This window comes from Phyllobates terribilis, unplaced genomic scaffold (assembly GCF_046119375.1).
Source record: "Phyllobates terribilis strain yellow unplaced genomic scaffold, ASM4611937v1 Scaffold_3__8_contigs__length_932513732, whole genome shotgun sequence".
Taxonomy (NCBI): domain Eukaryota; kingdom Metazoa; phylum Chordata; class Amphibia; order Anura; family Dendrobatidae; genus Phyllobates; species Phyllobates terribilis.
Window position 1 is genome coordinate 694114464 of NW_027362763.1, and position 17577 is coordinate 694132040.

At 44.1% G+C, this 17577-nt stretch overlaps 1 protein-coding gene across 1 annotated transcript in view; it reads right to left on the reverse strand.

Moving 5' to 3' along the window:
* CUNH1orf115 (chromosome unknown C1orf115 homolog) overlaps positions 1-5763 on the reverse strand; it is a 66394-nt gene extending 60631 nt beyond the window's left edge. The window contains exon 1 of the mRNA XM_073671909.1: positions 5337-5763. Within this exon, the coding sequence (XP_073528010.1) occupies positions 5337-5630 (294 nt within the window). The 5' untranslated portion in view covers positions 5631-5763. The remainder of the gene's footprint in view (positions 1-5336) is intronic.
* Positions 5764-17577: the final 11814 nt, after the last annotated feature.

Below are 17577 nucleotides of genomic sequence, written 5' to 3' on the forward strand. Positions count from 1 at the left end.
GCAGTATTATAGTAGTTATATTCTTGTATACAGGAGCTGTATTATAGAAGTTATATTATTGTACATATGGGGCAGTATTATAGTAGTTATATTCTTGTACATAGGGGGCAGTATTATAGTAGTTATATTCTTGTACATAGCAGCAGTATTATAGTAGTTATATTCTTGTACATAGGGAGCAGTATTATAGTAGTTACCGTATATTCTTGTACATAGGGGGCAATATTATAGTAGTTATAATCTTGTACATAGCAGCAGTATTATAGTAGTTATATTCTTGTACATAGGGGCAGTATTATAGCAGTTATATTCTTGTACATAGGGGGCAGTGTTATAGTAGTTATATTCTTGTAGATAGGGACAGTACTATAGTAGTTATATTCTTGTACATAGAGGGCAGTATTATAGTAGTTATATTCTAGTACATAGGGAGCAGTATTATAGTTATATTATTGTTCATATGAGCAGTATTATAGTAGTTATATTCTTGTACATAGGGATCAGTATTATAGTAGTTATATTATTGTACATATGATCAGTATTATAGTAGTTATATTCTTGTACATAGGGGGCAGTATTATAGCAGTTATATTCTTGTACATAGGGGGCAGTGTTATAGTAGTTATATTCTTGTACATAGGGGGCAGTATTATAGTTATATTATTGTTCATATGAGCAGTATTATAGTAGTTATATTCTTGTACATAGGGATCAGTATTATAGTAGTTATATTATTGTACATATGATCAGTATTATAGTAGTTATATTCTTGTACATAGGGGGCAGTATTATAGCAGTTATATTCTTGTACATAGGGGGCAGTGTTATAGTAGTTATATTCTTGTACATAGGGGGCAGTATTATAGTAGTTATATTCTTGTACATAGAGGGCAGTATTATAGTAGTTATATTCTTGTACATAGGGGGCAGTATTATAGTAGTTATATTCTTGTACATAGGGATCAGTATTATAGTAGTTATATTCTAGTACATAGGGAGCAGTATTATAGTTATATTATTGTTCATATGAGCAGTATTATAGTAGTTATATTCTTGTACATAGGGATCAGTATTATAGTAGTTATATTATTGTACATATGATCAGTATTATAGTAGTTATATTCTTGTACATAGGGGGCAGTATTATAGCAGTTATATTCTTGTACATAGGGGGCAGTGTTATAGTAGTTATATTCTTGTACATAGGGGGCAGTATTATAGTAGTTATATTCTTGTACATAGAGGGCAGTATTATAGTAGTTATATTCTTGTACATAGGGGGCAGTATTATAGTAGTTATATTCTTGTACATAGGGATCAGTATTATAGTAGTTATATTCTTGTACATAGGAGACAGTATTATAGTAGTTATATTCCTGTACATAGGGATCAATATTATAGTAGTTATATTCTTGTACATAGGAGGCAGTATTATAGTAGTTATATTCTTGTACATAGGGGCAGTATTATAGTAGTTATATTCTGGTACATAGGGGCATTATTATAGTAGTTATATTCTTGTACATAGGGGGCATTATTATAGTAGTTATATTCTTGTACATAAAAGGCAGTATTATAGTAGTTATATTCTTGTACATAGGAGCAATATTATAGTAGTTATATTCTTGTACATAGGAGCAATATTATAGTAGTTATATTCTTATACATATGAGGCAGTATTATAGTAGTTATATTCTTGTACATAGGAGCAGTATTATAGTAGTTATATTCTTGTACATAGGGGGCAGTATTATAGTAGCTATATTCTTGTACATAGGAGCAGTATTATAGTAGTTATTTTCTTGTACATGGGGCAATATTATAGTAGCTATATTCTTGTGTATAGGAGTAATATTATAGTAGTTGTATTCTTGTACATAGGGGGCAGTATGATAGTAGCTATATTCATGTACATAGGGGCAATATTATAGTAATATTCTTGTACATAGGGGAAGTATTATAGTAGTTATATTCTTGTATATAGGAGCAGTATTATAGTTGTTATATTCTTGTACATAGGAGCAATATTATAGTAGTTATATTCTTGTAAATAGGGGCATTATTATAGCAGTTATATTCTTGTACATAGGAGCAGTATTATAGTAGCTATATTCTTGTACATAGGGGACAGTATTATAGTAGTTATATTTTTATACATAGGGAGCAGTATTATAGTAGTTATATTCTTGTACATAGGGGGCAGTATTATAGTAGTTATATTCTTGTACATAGGGAGCAGTATTATAGTAGCTATATTCTTGTACATAGGGGGCAGTATTATAGGAGCAGTATTAGTATTATAGTAGTTATATTCTTGTACATAGGGGGCAGTATTATAGAAGCTATATTCTTGTACATAGCAGCAGTATTATAGTAGTTATATTCTTGTACATAGGGGGCAGTATTATAGCAGTTATATTCTTGTACATAGGGGGCAGTGTTATAGTAGTTATATTCTTGTACATAGGGACAGTATTATAGTAGTTATATTCTTGTACATAGGGGGCAGTATTATAGTAGTTATATTATTGTACATATGATCAGTATTATAGTAGTTATATTCTTGTACATAGGGATCAGTATTATAGTAGTTATATTCTTGTACATAGGAGGCAGTATTATAGTAGTTATATTCTTGTACATAGGGATCAGTATTATAGTAGTTAAATTCTTGTACATAGGAGGCAGTATTATAGTAGTTATATTCTTGTACATAGGAGGCAGTATTATAGTAGTTATAGTCTTGTACATAGGGGCAGTATTATAGTAGTTATATTCTGGTACATAGGGGCAGTATTATAGTAGTTATATTCTTGTACATAGGGGCAACATTATAGTAGTTATATTGTGGTACATAGTAGCAGCATTATAGTTGTTATATTCTTGTACATGGGGCAGTATTGTAGTAGATATATTATTGCTCATAGGGGCAGTATTATAGTAGTTATATTCTTGTGCATAGGTGCAGCATTATAGTAGTTATATTCTTATAATAAAATATTAATAGTATTTATTGTAAATAAATGCCTAGAAATCTGCACTGACTGCGTTCTGCCATGGAAAAGTCATCCTGTTATCACCGGTCTTTACTGTCCTGGTTGTTATTAAATTTGTATTTCATATACAAGTCCAGTGATGAGACAGATTACACCCGTCACATGCAGACCATAAGATCTGCCAAGTACTCGGAGAGGCTGGATGTATATTGTGTGCACAGCTGGAACAGCACAGCTCTGTAATCGGTGCAGTGGCTGTACCTGTGTATTGCAGTTCAGCACATGCTCACTTCATGGAGCTGTACAGCCGTCCGCTGAAGGAGTTGATACCAGCTCATCATGGGGAATGCCAGGTACCCCCCCACACACACACACACACACACATTCCAATACTAATAACTTATCCTAAGGAAAGGTCATTAATATGTACGTAGTGGACATCCCCTCTAATTCCTATAAGTGTGTTCCACTTAAGGAGTGCTCACGACTCTCCACCTTTCAGAATAACTGTTTGACGTCAGTGCTGCAAATCTGCAGAGACTTTTATATTCATGTGATTGATGCTAGCAGTCTGTTTTTATAACATTGCTGCACAGGGATTGTGCAAAATGTGACTTATTTTTCTCCAAGGGGTAACATTTCTGCTAGTGGAGAGAGACAAGCCAGACCTGGCATGTCAGACTGAGGAGACTCATATGCCATGCATGCTCCTCTGGGAAATTAAATATGCAAATTGCTTCTTCAGAGAGGAAGAGGACTAGAACTCTAGGATTGCTACATCCAGTAGGCGGCACTAGAGTTCTAGTCCTCTTCCTCTCTGAAGAACCAATCTGCATTTATTTTTCCAGAAACAGGGCCACTCTAGTTTTTGTTTTAACTTAACTTTTAGTTTTACTTAGGCAAACTCATTCTAATCATTAGTCGGACCCCCACCTGATTCGCTTTTATGGCCCTTTGAAAGATGGGTCATAAAAGTTACAAGAAGGGGGTTGTTTGGGATTAGGATTTTGTGGACAGTTCTCGGGTGTCATGAGGACGAAGAACAAACTAAGGTCTAAAGGTCAGGTTACTGATCACCCTCCGAACACCTTTCAAAAATGGCATTTGGGATGGTGTTTGCTGCTTTATCAGGAACAAGGGTGTGGACTGATAGAGGTCTCCTCCTGACCGTGACGCATATGCTCATTTCTTAGGAGGCAGAAAACTCCATTCCTAAATACTTTTACGTGGGCTATATGGGAACCCTTTTTGGGCAACCTATGACAGTGGTGCTTTACCCCCCCAGTTGTCCATACACTTTAGATAGCTGTTGGCTGACGACACCACCGGCAGCTGCTTATCTCCTTTAATAACAAAAAGCACTGGGCATATCGAAATTCAACAGCCTGATCCTTGTTGCCTCGACATCTTCAGTCGGACCTCGAACATTGGTGTAACTTGAAGCTCGTGTGCCCCAATGCGAAATCTCCAACAGGGCCCCCAACTATCTTGAGACTGTCATGATAAGGGTCAAAGGGATATTTTGTGCCCCACCACGTTCCAGAGCCCTTCCCGCACTATAGTTATACCCCTGTCTATACACAATAGATGGTCGGTCACATTTTCCAAAATCGCAGGTTTGGCCTTAGCCCCACCCTTCTCGGCCATTAATTGTCCTTGTAATTTGTGTAACTGGCCGAACGCTTCCTGACAATCTGACAATATTTGGGAGACCCTTATGGGGCAATTCAGATATTTTGGCCTCAGTGAGGGTATAATCACAATTCACAACATGCATTCAGATAACGTTATTTGCCGTGGTTTTATGAGTTCGCTGCCAAAAAGCATCAGTTCTTAATAATCGCTGCGATTTTACCTCGACTTAGGAAAACTATGGCAAAAAAATGCATCGTTATCGCATCATGTGAACATACCCTGATAGTCTAGACTCCACATACACAAGACGTGCCTGGAAAAACAATATCTCCCAAAACCTCAGATCAGGACTTTCCTATTCTAGAACATAAGTGAAATCCAAAACGTGTCGTCACAGCATGAAGTAATCACATTTCTCACAACTACATAAAGGAACCTTCATCTGATTTGGGTCTATCACCCAGCTGTTGGGGGACTACAAATCCAAGCATGCCTCTGTCCACTATAGTCATGTAAATCAAGAGCAGAGCTTGCTCTAAGCAGTTACATGTAGCAGAGCTAAGTTAGTTATTTTGCATTATCTATGTACCTGCAAAATAACAAACTGCCCGCAGTCCTATGTAAGAGCACAAGAGGCACCAATCTCAGCTGGCTACACCTGCACCCTCTCATCTTCCTGCCCTCCTGCCCCAGGTCCCCTCTCACCTTTGTATATTTCTTGACTTTCTGCTTCCTCTTATACTTCTTGTCCTCCTTGCACTCAGTGTCCTCCACATTCTCTTCCAGAGTTTCATACCTGTCAGGCAGGGGGGACAGGTGCACTTTCTTACTGCTCCTCACTTTCTTTTGCTTCCTTTTCTTCTTCTTCTTGCTCTTGCATTGCTCTGCAGGTTCTTGCAGCTCCAGCTGATTTCTGTTCCCCTCTTTATCTGCAGTCTCCCCCTGAACCTTGTCTGGGTGCATTTTTCTGTACTTGTTTTTCTTCCTGCCTCCTGCCATTCACAGGATCAATCTGTGCTTTCTGCTGGCTCACTGATCAGGCAAATGCAGCAATAACACGAGCTGGACTTTGCTTCTAATAGGATTACAGCAAAGGAATGTTTGTTCTCCATCTCTCTCCCTAGTGGTGCCTTTAAAAAACTGCAGTTTATGATTTCCTATTGCGCAATTTGTCTGCTCTATGTCTCCATCTAGTGGTGGTTGTAGAGAAATGCAACAGCTGTTTCTTCCTATAGTGCAGGAACGTGTCTGCTCTTGCACTCCTCCTAGTGGTAGCTGATGAGAACTGCTGTTATTTCCTCTGTCTCCCATGAGACCTTGTCCAAGTCTGGTTCTGCAGCAGACCCTTTGTTTAGTTACACAGTGGGGGTCTTATGGCCCATTGTTCATTCATGCTTGGTTTATTTACTTGTCCTAGTCCAGGATGTCCACTCCCTGCCCCAGCATTGTTATATCAATGCCATTTTACTAACTCTATCCCTGTAAAGTCCTGTACAAACAGGGAGCATGGAGCTAAAAATACAACACACTTCCTATGAAAGTCTAGCCGCTGGAGTATTTGCACTTTTGTCATTCTGCCTGAACAAGTGATTATCACCAAGTTCTTAGTGCTTGTTCCCACCTAAGGCAGCTCAGCTCCCATTGAAGTGAATGTGATCTGATCCGCAGTACCCAGGAGCGGCCACTATATGGTGTATGGCGCTGTGGGGTCCTGGCTATTATTATTATTTATTTATATAGCGCCATTGCTTCCATGATGCTGTACATGAGAAGGGGTTACATACCAAATACAGATATCATTTACATTAAATGAACTAACAATGATAGACTGGTACAGAGGGAAGAGGGCCCTGCCCTTGCGGGCTTACAATCTACAGGATGATGGGGAAGGAGACAGTAGGTTGAGGGGCTGCAGCAGCTCTGGAGTTGGTGAGGCGTCAGCGGGGTCATTACAGGTTGGAAGCTTTCTTGAAGAGATGGGTTTTCAGGTTCCATCTGAAGGATCCGAATGTGACGGATAAGACATGTTGGGGCACAGAATTCCAGAGGATGGGGGATATTCGTGAGAAGTCTTTGAGGCGATTGGGTGAGGAACGAATGGTAGGCTCTACACTAAATAAGGAAAGAGCCTCGGACTGTGGTGGCCCCTCCCCGAGCCATGGCAATTTATGATCCCCCTGTCGCTGCCCCTTACTGACCAGTGATCCTGAAGTCCATGAAGGGACCAATGAAGCGGAAGGGACAGCTGCCACAAGCCATCCCATGGATATATAAACACGGGATGTCCCACCCCTCCTTCCTTTTCCCTGGTGGTCTTGGAGTCAAATGTCCCATCCATGGAAGGAGCAGATCAGATTGCTGATGCCCTGTGGGCTGGGTTTGCACAGGGGGGCGAGTGCTGGTTACATGCCCTCATCTCTGGGCTCAGCGCTCATCCCCCTGGCCCCAGCTCCGAACCCCCACTCCCATTGTGACTCCCCGTAGCCCAGGCCTTTCCCGCCACTTCTTGGCGAGGGACTCATGTTCTCAGCATCCCCCTCTCTATGCTCGCCCCCTCGCTCCATGCTGCCCCTGCAATTGCATGTTATAGCACCAGCGGACAGCGCTGCCGTGGCGTTATACCCGCACCCGCCGGATGCGGTGAGTCGTGATTCCCCCTATCGGGCCCCGCAAGTTGCGGCGGCCTGCGCAGCCCTACACTCGCATCCAATTGAAATAGCTGAGTCAGTGCCACCAACACACGAGCAAGCGTGAGCAGCGACGATCCGCGCTGCGCCTGCACTTAGTCCACACTCACCGCCAGCATGCGGTATGGATAGCGGTTCCCTGACTGTGGTGGCCCCTCCCCGGGCCGTGGCAATTGGTGATTACCCTTTCGCTGCCCCTTACTGACCAGTGATCCTGAAGTCCCTGGAGGGACCAATGAAGCGGAAGGGTCGGCTGCCACAAGCCGTCCCATAGATATATAAACACGGGATGTCCCACCCCTTGTGAGAACACGGAAAAAGAACAGTTAGAGACTTTACAAGTCAAAGTGGCCGAAAAATAAAGAAAGGACATGTTGGAGACTTCTGCTTGTTGGCCAACTTGCCGGTGTTGAGACACAGGGCATGCTGCAACGAGCTGATTTTTGGAAAAATTAAATGAAGTGCCTTTCTAATGAAATTAATATAAAATAGTTAATAAAGCTGTGACCAATCCTCACCCATCCAGTTGTACGAATTACATTATTGTATTGGCAAGGAAAGGGGGGCGGTAGGGGGGCCGAACGTCGGGGTTTGGTTGGGGGTCCCCACAGTCTAAGTGTGGAGGACAGAAGGAGGTCTTGGAAGAACCTAAGATTATGTGAGGGAATATATCGGGAGATTAGTTCAGAGATATATGGAGGAGAAAGGTTATGGATGGCTTTGTAGGTCAGTGTTAGTAGTTTGAACTGGATACGCTGGGCAATTGGGAGCCAGTGAAGAGATTTGCAAAGGGGGGTAGCAGAGGAGTAGCGAGGAGAGAGTTGAACTAGGTGGGCAGCAGAGTTAAGGACAGACTGGAGAAGTGCAAGAGTGTTAGCAGGCAGGCCACAGAGGAGGATGTTGCAGTAGTCGAGGCGGGAGATGATGAGGGCATGCACAAGCAGTTTAGTAGATTGAGGGTTGAGGAAAGGATGGATTCTGGAAATATTTTGAGCTGGAGATGACAGGAGGTGGCGAGAGCGTGGTTGTGTGGTTTGAAGGACAGGGCAGAGTCAAGGGTTACTCCGAGGCAGTGGATTGCCGGTACAGGGGAAAGTGTTATGTCATTTATTGTGATAGAAAAATCAGGTGGGGAAGATACACGAGATGGAGGAAAGATGATGAGTTCAGATTTGTCCACATTGAGTTTGAGGAAGCGAGAGGAGAAGAAGGAGGATATGACTGATAGACACTCTTGGATTCTGGACAGCATGGAGGTGACGTCTGGGAGAGAGAGGTAGATCGGCGTGTCATCAGCATACAGGTGGTTCCGGAAGCCATAGGACTTTATGAGCTGTCCCAGGCCAAGGGAGAAGTATAGTGGTCCCAGGACGGAGCCTTGAGGGACTCCAACAGAGAGGGGGCGGGATGAGAAGGTAGTGTGGGAGTGGGAGACGCTAAATGTGCGGTTGGAAAGGTATGAGCAGATCCAGGATAGGGCAAGGTCTTTGATGCCAAAGGAAGAGATGATCCGTAGTAGGAGGCAGTGGTCAACTGTGTCGAAGGTAGAGGACAGGTCTAGAAGGAGGAGTGTCACAAACCGATCGGAGCCACGTGCCCCTGATCCTTCCTCACAACTTCCGTGAGTTCCGGGTTTAGGATAATGTGAAGCGAACTTATAAATTTTATATATTTATTTACTCAAAAGAGCGATGCTAAGTACAATATATACAAGCGGTTACAAGATATATATATATATATATATATATATATATATATATATATATATACAGTAGTCAGACAAATACAGTAAGGAAGCAGTAATACGATACAGTAAAATTAAAAGGAATAAAAGTGAATATACCACACTTTCATCAAAGGTCTCTGGACACGGCAGGAAGGGTGCTGTCATGGGTCCAGGGTGGTTCCTTGTGTCTTTCTGTCCATCTGTAGCGACAGGTGACCCTCAACAGAAGACCCCTCCTCTCTCACAGAGGGACACATTTATATGTAACTGGGGCAGGGCAGAAAATAGGCGATTTACATTTAATCTCCTCTTCCCTTCTATCAGACATTTCATAATCCATTTCCCAGCAATATTCTCATTGTAAGGTGCGCATGGTAATTGATCTAACACAGGAGCTTCCCCTGACTTCAGAGGTAATTCAATTAGCTATTCCTCATTGCCATGATTCAATTAGCTCCCCCATACTCTTCTCAGGAATAGGCGTTTGCACTACAAAGGTATATATCCTAGCTGACCTGTGTTCAATTCTCTCCTGGGGTCCTTTGAAGTCAGACAGACTAGCATTCCTGCTGAGACCTTCATAACTGGGAATATGAATTTCCAGTCCCTGGCCTCACCACACCTCCCCCTTTTAGAGTGCGTTCGGAGGAAGACCTCGTCGGTCATCATCCGCAAGCATTTCAGCAGCCTCCCCTTGCCTGGATAACCCATCTGGTTACCGTGGGCCCGGCCGGACTTATACCGAACATCAAAGTTAAACCAAAGACAAGCGAAATACCCAAGTAACTGGAAGTAAATGGGTAAATCGCACAGTGCAAAAATAATAATAAATAATGAAGGGTATTTAGTTAACATAATTTTGATCAAAATAATGTAAAAGCCATCCCGCCACTTCACGGCAACCCTTATGGGACAGTCCTACTCTAATATTAAAACCTTACCATTTATCAAGTGATGGACATATGGATAAGGGCAGAGAGACTGACCCCCTAGTAGAAGCATAGACCTGAGGCAAAATGAACCTTTCAGCTCAGACAAAAGGGCGGCCACACCCTTATATGTACTAAAGCACACTGAACTACAAAGAAAAAACCTAGAAGTCTGAACTGAAACATAAATTGATGTGCATGCAAAAAGTAAATGCATGTTCACACATCTGGAGCAGAGTCTCTAGGTGGCTCTCGGTCGGTCGTTTCCTCAGGCTGCGGAATTTCTCTCTGTACACCTCAGGCGTGAGACGGTACCTCAGGATCAGCGCAGCTTTAATGAGGTCATAGTACTGGTCTGCAGGGAGAGACGAGAAAGCATCCAGGGCTCTCCCTCTTAGCCTGGTGGACAGGGTGCGTGCCCAGTCTGCCTTGGGTACCTGGTACTGGAGACACACCTGTTCAAACCCTTTCAGGAAAAGGTCCAGGTCTCCGTCCGATTCCAGGACAGGCAGATTCTCTGAGCGCAGCTTAGCTTTTGGGGCTGCTGGAGTCTGTGCTGTTTGAGCCGGTGGGTCCTGCCGGCTCCGCAGCTGGGCTAACTGTAGCTGGTACAGCCTCTCCTCCTTTCTTTCCTGGGCATCTCACTCAGCTTGCCACTTTCTTTCCTGGGCATCTCGCTCAGCTTGCCACTTTCTTTCCTGGGCATCTCGCTCAGCTTGCCACATGTGGAGCACGGCCTGGCTCTGCTCCTGCTGTCCATCTCTCAGAGCCTGGAGGTAGGCCTGCATAAGAGCGTCCAGGGCCGGGTTACTGGCCCCTCCAGCTGGAGCTGTGGATTGCATAACAGAATGTCCATGATTTTTGTGGGTGTTGGGGGCACTTCCACCCTCCTCTGACACCTCAGGCTGGTCAGCGACTGGCACCACACTGCCACCTTCCATCTGCTCAGAGTCCCATCTGGTAGCACTCATCTGGGAACCTTTGCTTCTGAGGCAGTATGACATCCACCAGAGACCGTAGCCAAATAAAAGATAGGACAGAAAACTAAGAGGGGGAAGGGTACAGTATCGTACACACGCTCTCACTGTATACTATGTCTGATCTACTCACTAGCACCGAGCTCAGTTCACAGATATCCAAATCCCAACCGCTGCCACCAATTGTCACAAACCGATCGGAGCCACGTGCCCCTGATCCTTCCTCACAACTTCCGTGAGTTCCGGGTTTAGGATAATGTGAAGCTAGCTTATAAATTTTATATATTTATTTACTCAAAAGAGCGATGCTAGGTACAATATATACAAGCGGTTACAAGATATATATATATACAGTAGTTAGACAAATACAGTAAGGAAGCAGTAATACGATACAGTAAAATTAAAAGGAATAAAAGTGAATATACCACACTTTCATCAAAGGTCTCTGGACACGGCAGGAAGGGTGCTGTCATGGGTCCAGGGCGGTTCCTTGTGTCTTTCTGCCCATCTGTAGTGACAGGTGACCCTCAACAGAAGACCCCTCCTCTCTCACAGAGGGACACATTTATATGTAACTGGGGCAGGGCAGAAAATAGGCGATTTACATGTAATCTCCTCTTCCCTTCTATCAGACATTTCATAATCCATTTCCCAGCAATATTCTCATTGTAAGGTGCGCATGGTAATTGATCTAACACAGGAGCTTCCCCTGACTTCAGAGGTAATTCAATTAGCTATTCCTCATTGCCATGATTCAATTAGCTCCCCCATACTCTTGTCAGGAATAGGCGTTTGCACTACAAAGGTATATATCCTAGCTGACCTGTATTCAATTCTCTCCTGGGGTCCTTTGAAGTCAGACAGACTAGCATTCCTGCTGAGACCTTCATAACTGGGAATATGAATTTCCAGTCCCTGGCCTCACCACATAGGACATTATGAGCTGTCCCAGGCCAAGGGTATAGATGGAGAAGTATAGGGGTCCCAGGACGGAGCCTTGAGGGACTCCAACAGAGAGGGCAGGATGAGGAGGTAGTGTGGGAGTGGGAGACGCTAAATGTGCGGTTGGAAAGGTATGAGCAGATCCAAGATAGGGCAAGGTCTTTGACGCCAAAGGAAGAGATGATCTGTAGTAGGAGGCAGTGGTCAACTGTGTCGAAGGCAGAGGACAGGTCTAGAAGGAGGAGTATGGAGAATTGTCTTTTAGCTTTTGCTGTAAGTCATTAGTAATTTTGGTCAGGGCAGTTTAGGTGGAATGGTAGGGGTGGAGGGGTGAGAGGAAAGTTCAGCGTGAACATGTTGCTCAAGGAGTTTTGGAGGCAAATGGGAGCAGTGATATTGGGCAATAGCTGGACAAAGCGGTTGGGTCCAGGGATGGCTTTTTGAGGATGGACGTGATTGTGGCATATTTGAAAGCCGAGGGGAAGGTACCAGAAGTTAGTGATAGGTTGAAGAGATGGGTTGGGGATGGGATGAGCTCATCTAGTCTCACGGCTTTCAGTATCACCTCTATGCCGACGACACACAGATCTACCTCTCAGGACCTGATAACAACTCCTTACTAACCAGAATCCCACAATGTCTGTCCACTATCTCATCCTTCTTCTCTGCTAGATTTCTCAATCTTAACACGGATAAAATTGAATTCATCATTTTTCCCCCATCTCACTCAACTCCCCCATCTGACCTATCCATCAAAGTTAATGACTGCCCACTCTCCCCAGTCCCGCAAGCTCGCTGCCTCGGGGTAACCCTGGACTCCTATTTCTCCTTCAAACCACATATCCAAACCTTCTCCACTTCCTGCCGACTCCAACTCAAAAATATCTCCCGGATCCGCACATTCTTCAGCAAAGACTCTGCAAAAACACCAGTGCATGCCCTCATCACCTCCCGCCTCGACTACTGCAACCTCCTGCTCTGTGGCCTCCCATCTAGGGAGGGGGGGGGGGGGCAACGGTATAGAAAACAAAGGGGTTGTAGTGGTTGGACAATAAAGACTTGCCTTGTTTGGTCAATCTTGTTTTTGAAGTGTGTGGCAAAGTCCTCAACAGTGATAAGAAATGTTGGAGGGGACAGTGGAGGGTGGAAGAGGGAGTTAAAAGCATTGAATAACTGTTTGAGGTTGTAGGATAAAGAAGATACGAGAGTTATGAAGTAGGCCTGTTTAGCAGAGGTGAGGGCTGATATGAATGCAAGTGTTGCTTGTTTGAATGCAGTGAAGTCATCTTGCGAATGTGTTTTCTTCCAACGCAGCTCCGCAACCCTGGACACTTGCCGAAGCTTTTTAGTGAGATTATTGTGCCAGGGATGTCTATTGATACGTCGCACTCTGCCTTACACGAGAGGGGCGAACAAGTCAATAGCTAATGCGAGAGTGGCATTGTAGAAAGCAGTGGCACTGTCTGTGTTGTGGAGTGAAGATATGGATGTCAGTGGTAGAATAGAGTCAGGTAGTGTGCGAGTGTCTAGATGTCAGCAGATAGAGAGTGAAGAAGCCAGGTGGAGAATTGGTCAATAAAGGCTATGTACGATATTTACATCCACAGCTGATCGATGGCAGTGCCGGGTATCAGACCCCCACCAATCTGATATTACTAGGGGGAGCTGAAGATCTTATTTTATACACTATGGACAGAAGTGTTCTCATCCGCTTTTCGCAATAATCTATCTAGGAACCACGGAAGACCCCAGTCTGCACGTGACCACCCCGCAGGGGAATCATGACAGTGCGCACATTGCAATCATATAGACTTTTCTTTTCAGCCAAAGAAAATCCTTATAAGTGGAGTATTGTTTAGAGACTGCTATATGGCAGTAATATGTGACCACTGAATAGGGAAGTGTGGTCTGATCACTATATTGCGGTACACAATGAAACCCTGTTAGAATAAACAAGAGTGAAAGCTGTGATTCTCCAGGCGTTAATCCAACGATTGCTGCACACAACACAGGCCGGCATGTGATCCACTCTCATTATACCGTTACAGTCCTTGTGACCGACCATATCCTGGGAGATTATAACTGCAGGATCTTCTGCCAGGACATATATCCGTCTTCTATGAAGCTTTTTAATGTTTTCTTTTTTTTTTCTATTAACTTTGTACCACCCTCCAGTTATCGCACTGTGTCACCCCCAGGGGACGCTAATGATGATCTCACAGAAGCAATTTCACATATCCATTCTTCATTTCCTAGTTCGAAAAACGGCACAGTGCTATTTCTGGCTGTGTTATAGACCATGTATGGAGCAGGAGCATGGCCACAGCTTAATTCCAACAGGGCGTTTCAAAACCTCATTCTTGGGATCGATCCGGGTCCCAGATTTGTTAGTGAGAATAGTTGTGCCCCCAGAAGTCTGCAAGTTGTCACCTATCCTGTGGATAGACAATAGCTTACCGAGATGGGTAAACCCCTTTAAGGAGCATCGTATGAAGGTATTTACTGTGGGTAGCATCATTATGGATACTGTTTGTACGGCAGTATTTGTTGTGGGGCAAGTACCTGCAGTTGGCATTATTCAGATGCAATATATGTGCACCTCTCGTTGGGGATACTGCTGTATTGCTATATTATTTGGGGGTATTGTAGTTATTTTTCTTACATAACTTTACTAAGTAGAGGCATGTTATAACTGGGAGAAGTCGTCACGGTGGTCTGGGCCAGATGGAGAAGATGAGGAAAGTGAAAGGCCCCAATCAGAGAAAACGCGAGGTTTTAAATTCTTATTTATTTGACCTTGCAGGTCGAGGTCCCATGTAAGACACACAAAATGAGCGAATCGCAACAATAATTATCCAAGGTAAATGTCATTGTCAGCCTTAACGCCTAGGGTAGCACGAGCTATTTACACGGTCTTTGCCCTAGCAGACCTCACCTCATCAGAATAGTTGAATTTATTTTAGGCTACAGTGCAATTAAATGACTACTGATATAGTCGATGGCTCAGCAGCTTAAATTAGATGAAATTAGACTCTATCCTAGTCGGACCATTTATAGGTGTGCAAACACATTAAAGGGGTCTTCAGATTATAACTAATTCTAAGCATACGTCATAACTACTAACGCTGAGACCACCACCAATAGCCAAAACTAACTGGAGTGAATGAAAAGTATCCAAAATAGGTCTCCTGGATCCAGAGTCAGAGGCTGCATCCTCCGCCTTTTTTATCTTCTCCGTGTTGGGTTGGATAACATGACACGATGCACACCCCTAATCTCTGATGTCATACTCACTAGCCTTATATGCTGGTTTAGGGAGCAGGACGATGCCCGAGTACTCACAATGCTACCAAAGACTGCCTTCCTGCTCTGTCAAGGTCTCTCTGACAAACTCACCCAGATCTGCTATATTTCTGGGCTCTGATATCAGTGCCATTATCCTAATCCTGATTTGGAGTTGTTCTGACTCCTTCATCAGGTATAAAATAGGAAGTCATGTCATACTGGTGTGTGTGGACCCACTGTGCCACGGACAGGTTTACCCTGGAGGGGCGTAACTAAGCGGCACCCTGATCTTCACTAGAGCCTCTGATGGTGAGGTTAGGCTTAAGGTGCAGGTAGGCGCCGTTTATAACTCCAGGGCAGTCCCTAGTACTGCAGCAGCTGACCCCAAGGGTTAGGATGCAGGTACAGACTTGGAGTAGCAGGCAGGACAGGATCACTGGCAGAATAGATATCGGTGTGGATTCAAACGGGAGGGGTTTAGGAACAGGTTTCAGGTTCGGACAGAACGGCTCATTCAGACAGGGCAGCTACAGGAACACAGGACAGACTCTGATACAGGGTCGCAGGACGGGTACAGGAACACAGGGCAGACTGGTACAGGAACACAGGACAGGTACAGGAACACAGGACAGACTCTGGTACAGGGTAGCAGGAAGGGTACAGGGACACAGGACGGGTTCATGAACACAGGGCAGACTGATACAGGGTCCCAGGACAGACTGATAGAGGGTCGCTGGACAGGTACAAGAACACAGGACAGACTGATACAGGGTCCAAGGACAGGTACAGGGACACAGGACAGACTGATAGAGGGTCGCTGGACAGGTACAAGAACACAGGACAGACTGATACAGGGTCCCAGGACAGGTACAGGGACACAGGACAGACTGATAGAGGGTCGCTGGACAGGTACAAGAACACAGGACAGACTGATACAGGGTCCCAGGACAGGTACAGGGACACAGGACAGACTGATACAGGGTCCCAGGACAGGTACAAGAACACAGGACAGACTGGTACAGGGTCACAGGACGGAAACAAGAACACAGGACAAACTCTGGTACAGGGTCGCAGGACGAGTACAGGAACACAAAATAGACTCTGGTACAGGGTCGCAGGACGAGTACAGGAACACAGAACAGACGGGTACAGGAACACAGGACGGGTACAGGAACACAGAACAGACTGGTTCAGGAACACATGACGGGCTCAGGAACACAGGACAGAATGATACAGGGTCGCAGAACTGGTACAGGAACACAGGACTGACTGACACAGGGTTGAGAGACGGGTACAGGAACACAGGACGGGTACAGGAACACAGGACTGACTCAGATACAGGGTCACAGGACGGGTACAGGAACACAGGACGGGTACAGGAACATAGGACAGACTGGTACAGGGTCACAGGACGGTACAGGAACACAGGACGGACTGGTACAGGGTCACAGGACGGTACAGGAACACAGGACAGACTGGTACAGGGTCACAGGACGGGTATAGGAACACAGGACAGACTGGTACAGGGTCGCAGGACGGCTATAGGAACACAGGACAGACTGGTACAGGGTCACAGGACGGTACAGGAACACAGGACAGACTGGTACAGGGTTGCTTTGTCAGGTTCTGTGGCTCTCGTTTGCTCCTGTTGTTTCATCTGGATCTCCCTGCTGCACCAGCGTTACCTGTCCGTGCTGCGTCACAACAGTTCAGTTGAGGATCCACCTCACAAGGTGAGACAAGACATTCTTCAAAAATAAACCAAAAAACTCTTTAGTGCCAGAGTTTTTGCCCATCATTGGCAGAGAGCAGAGCACTCGGCTGGATGATACCTATCAGTGGCGCTGGTGAGTTTGCATTGGAGTCAACAATTCATCCACTTACGCAAATTAATTTGACCTTGAAATATCGACCCACGTAGAGGAAGTGACAAAACATCGATTACGAGAACTGTTCAAGTAGATTTTTTAATAGAGTGCACCAGAATGTGAATATCTTGCATTAAAATGTCACTAGATAAAAGGGGGCTAGACTTTTTTTTTTTTTCTTGTTTGTTTTCAATTCACCCTTTTTTTTTTTTTCTTTTTGTCTAAGGCAACAATACACGTCCATTTTAGATCGAAACATTACAAAATAAAATAAAGCTACGTCACACAGTACTGTACTTGTTTAAAGTCCATTTCAACCAGGAAACCATTGCGGAAATCGATGGCAACTACCAAAACAAAATATAATAATAATTAAAAAAATAATAAAAAAAAAAAAAACACAAAAAACATGGTTAAATTTGTAAATTTCAATTTTGCTCACAGCTTCAGTTGTGTTTTTTTTTAAAAGGAAGAAAAAAAATAATTTTTCAACAGCTTTCCGACGGACCGTTCTCGATACGAGCGTGTGCAG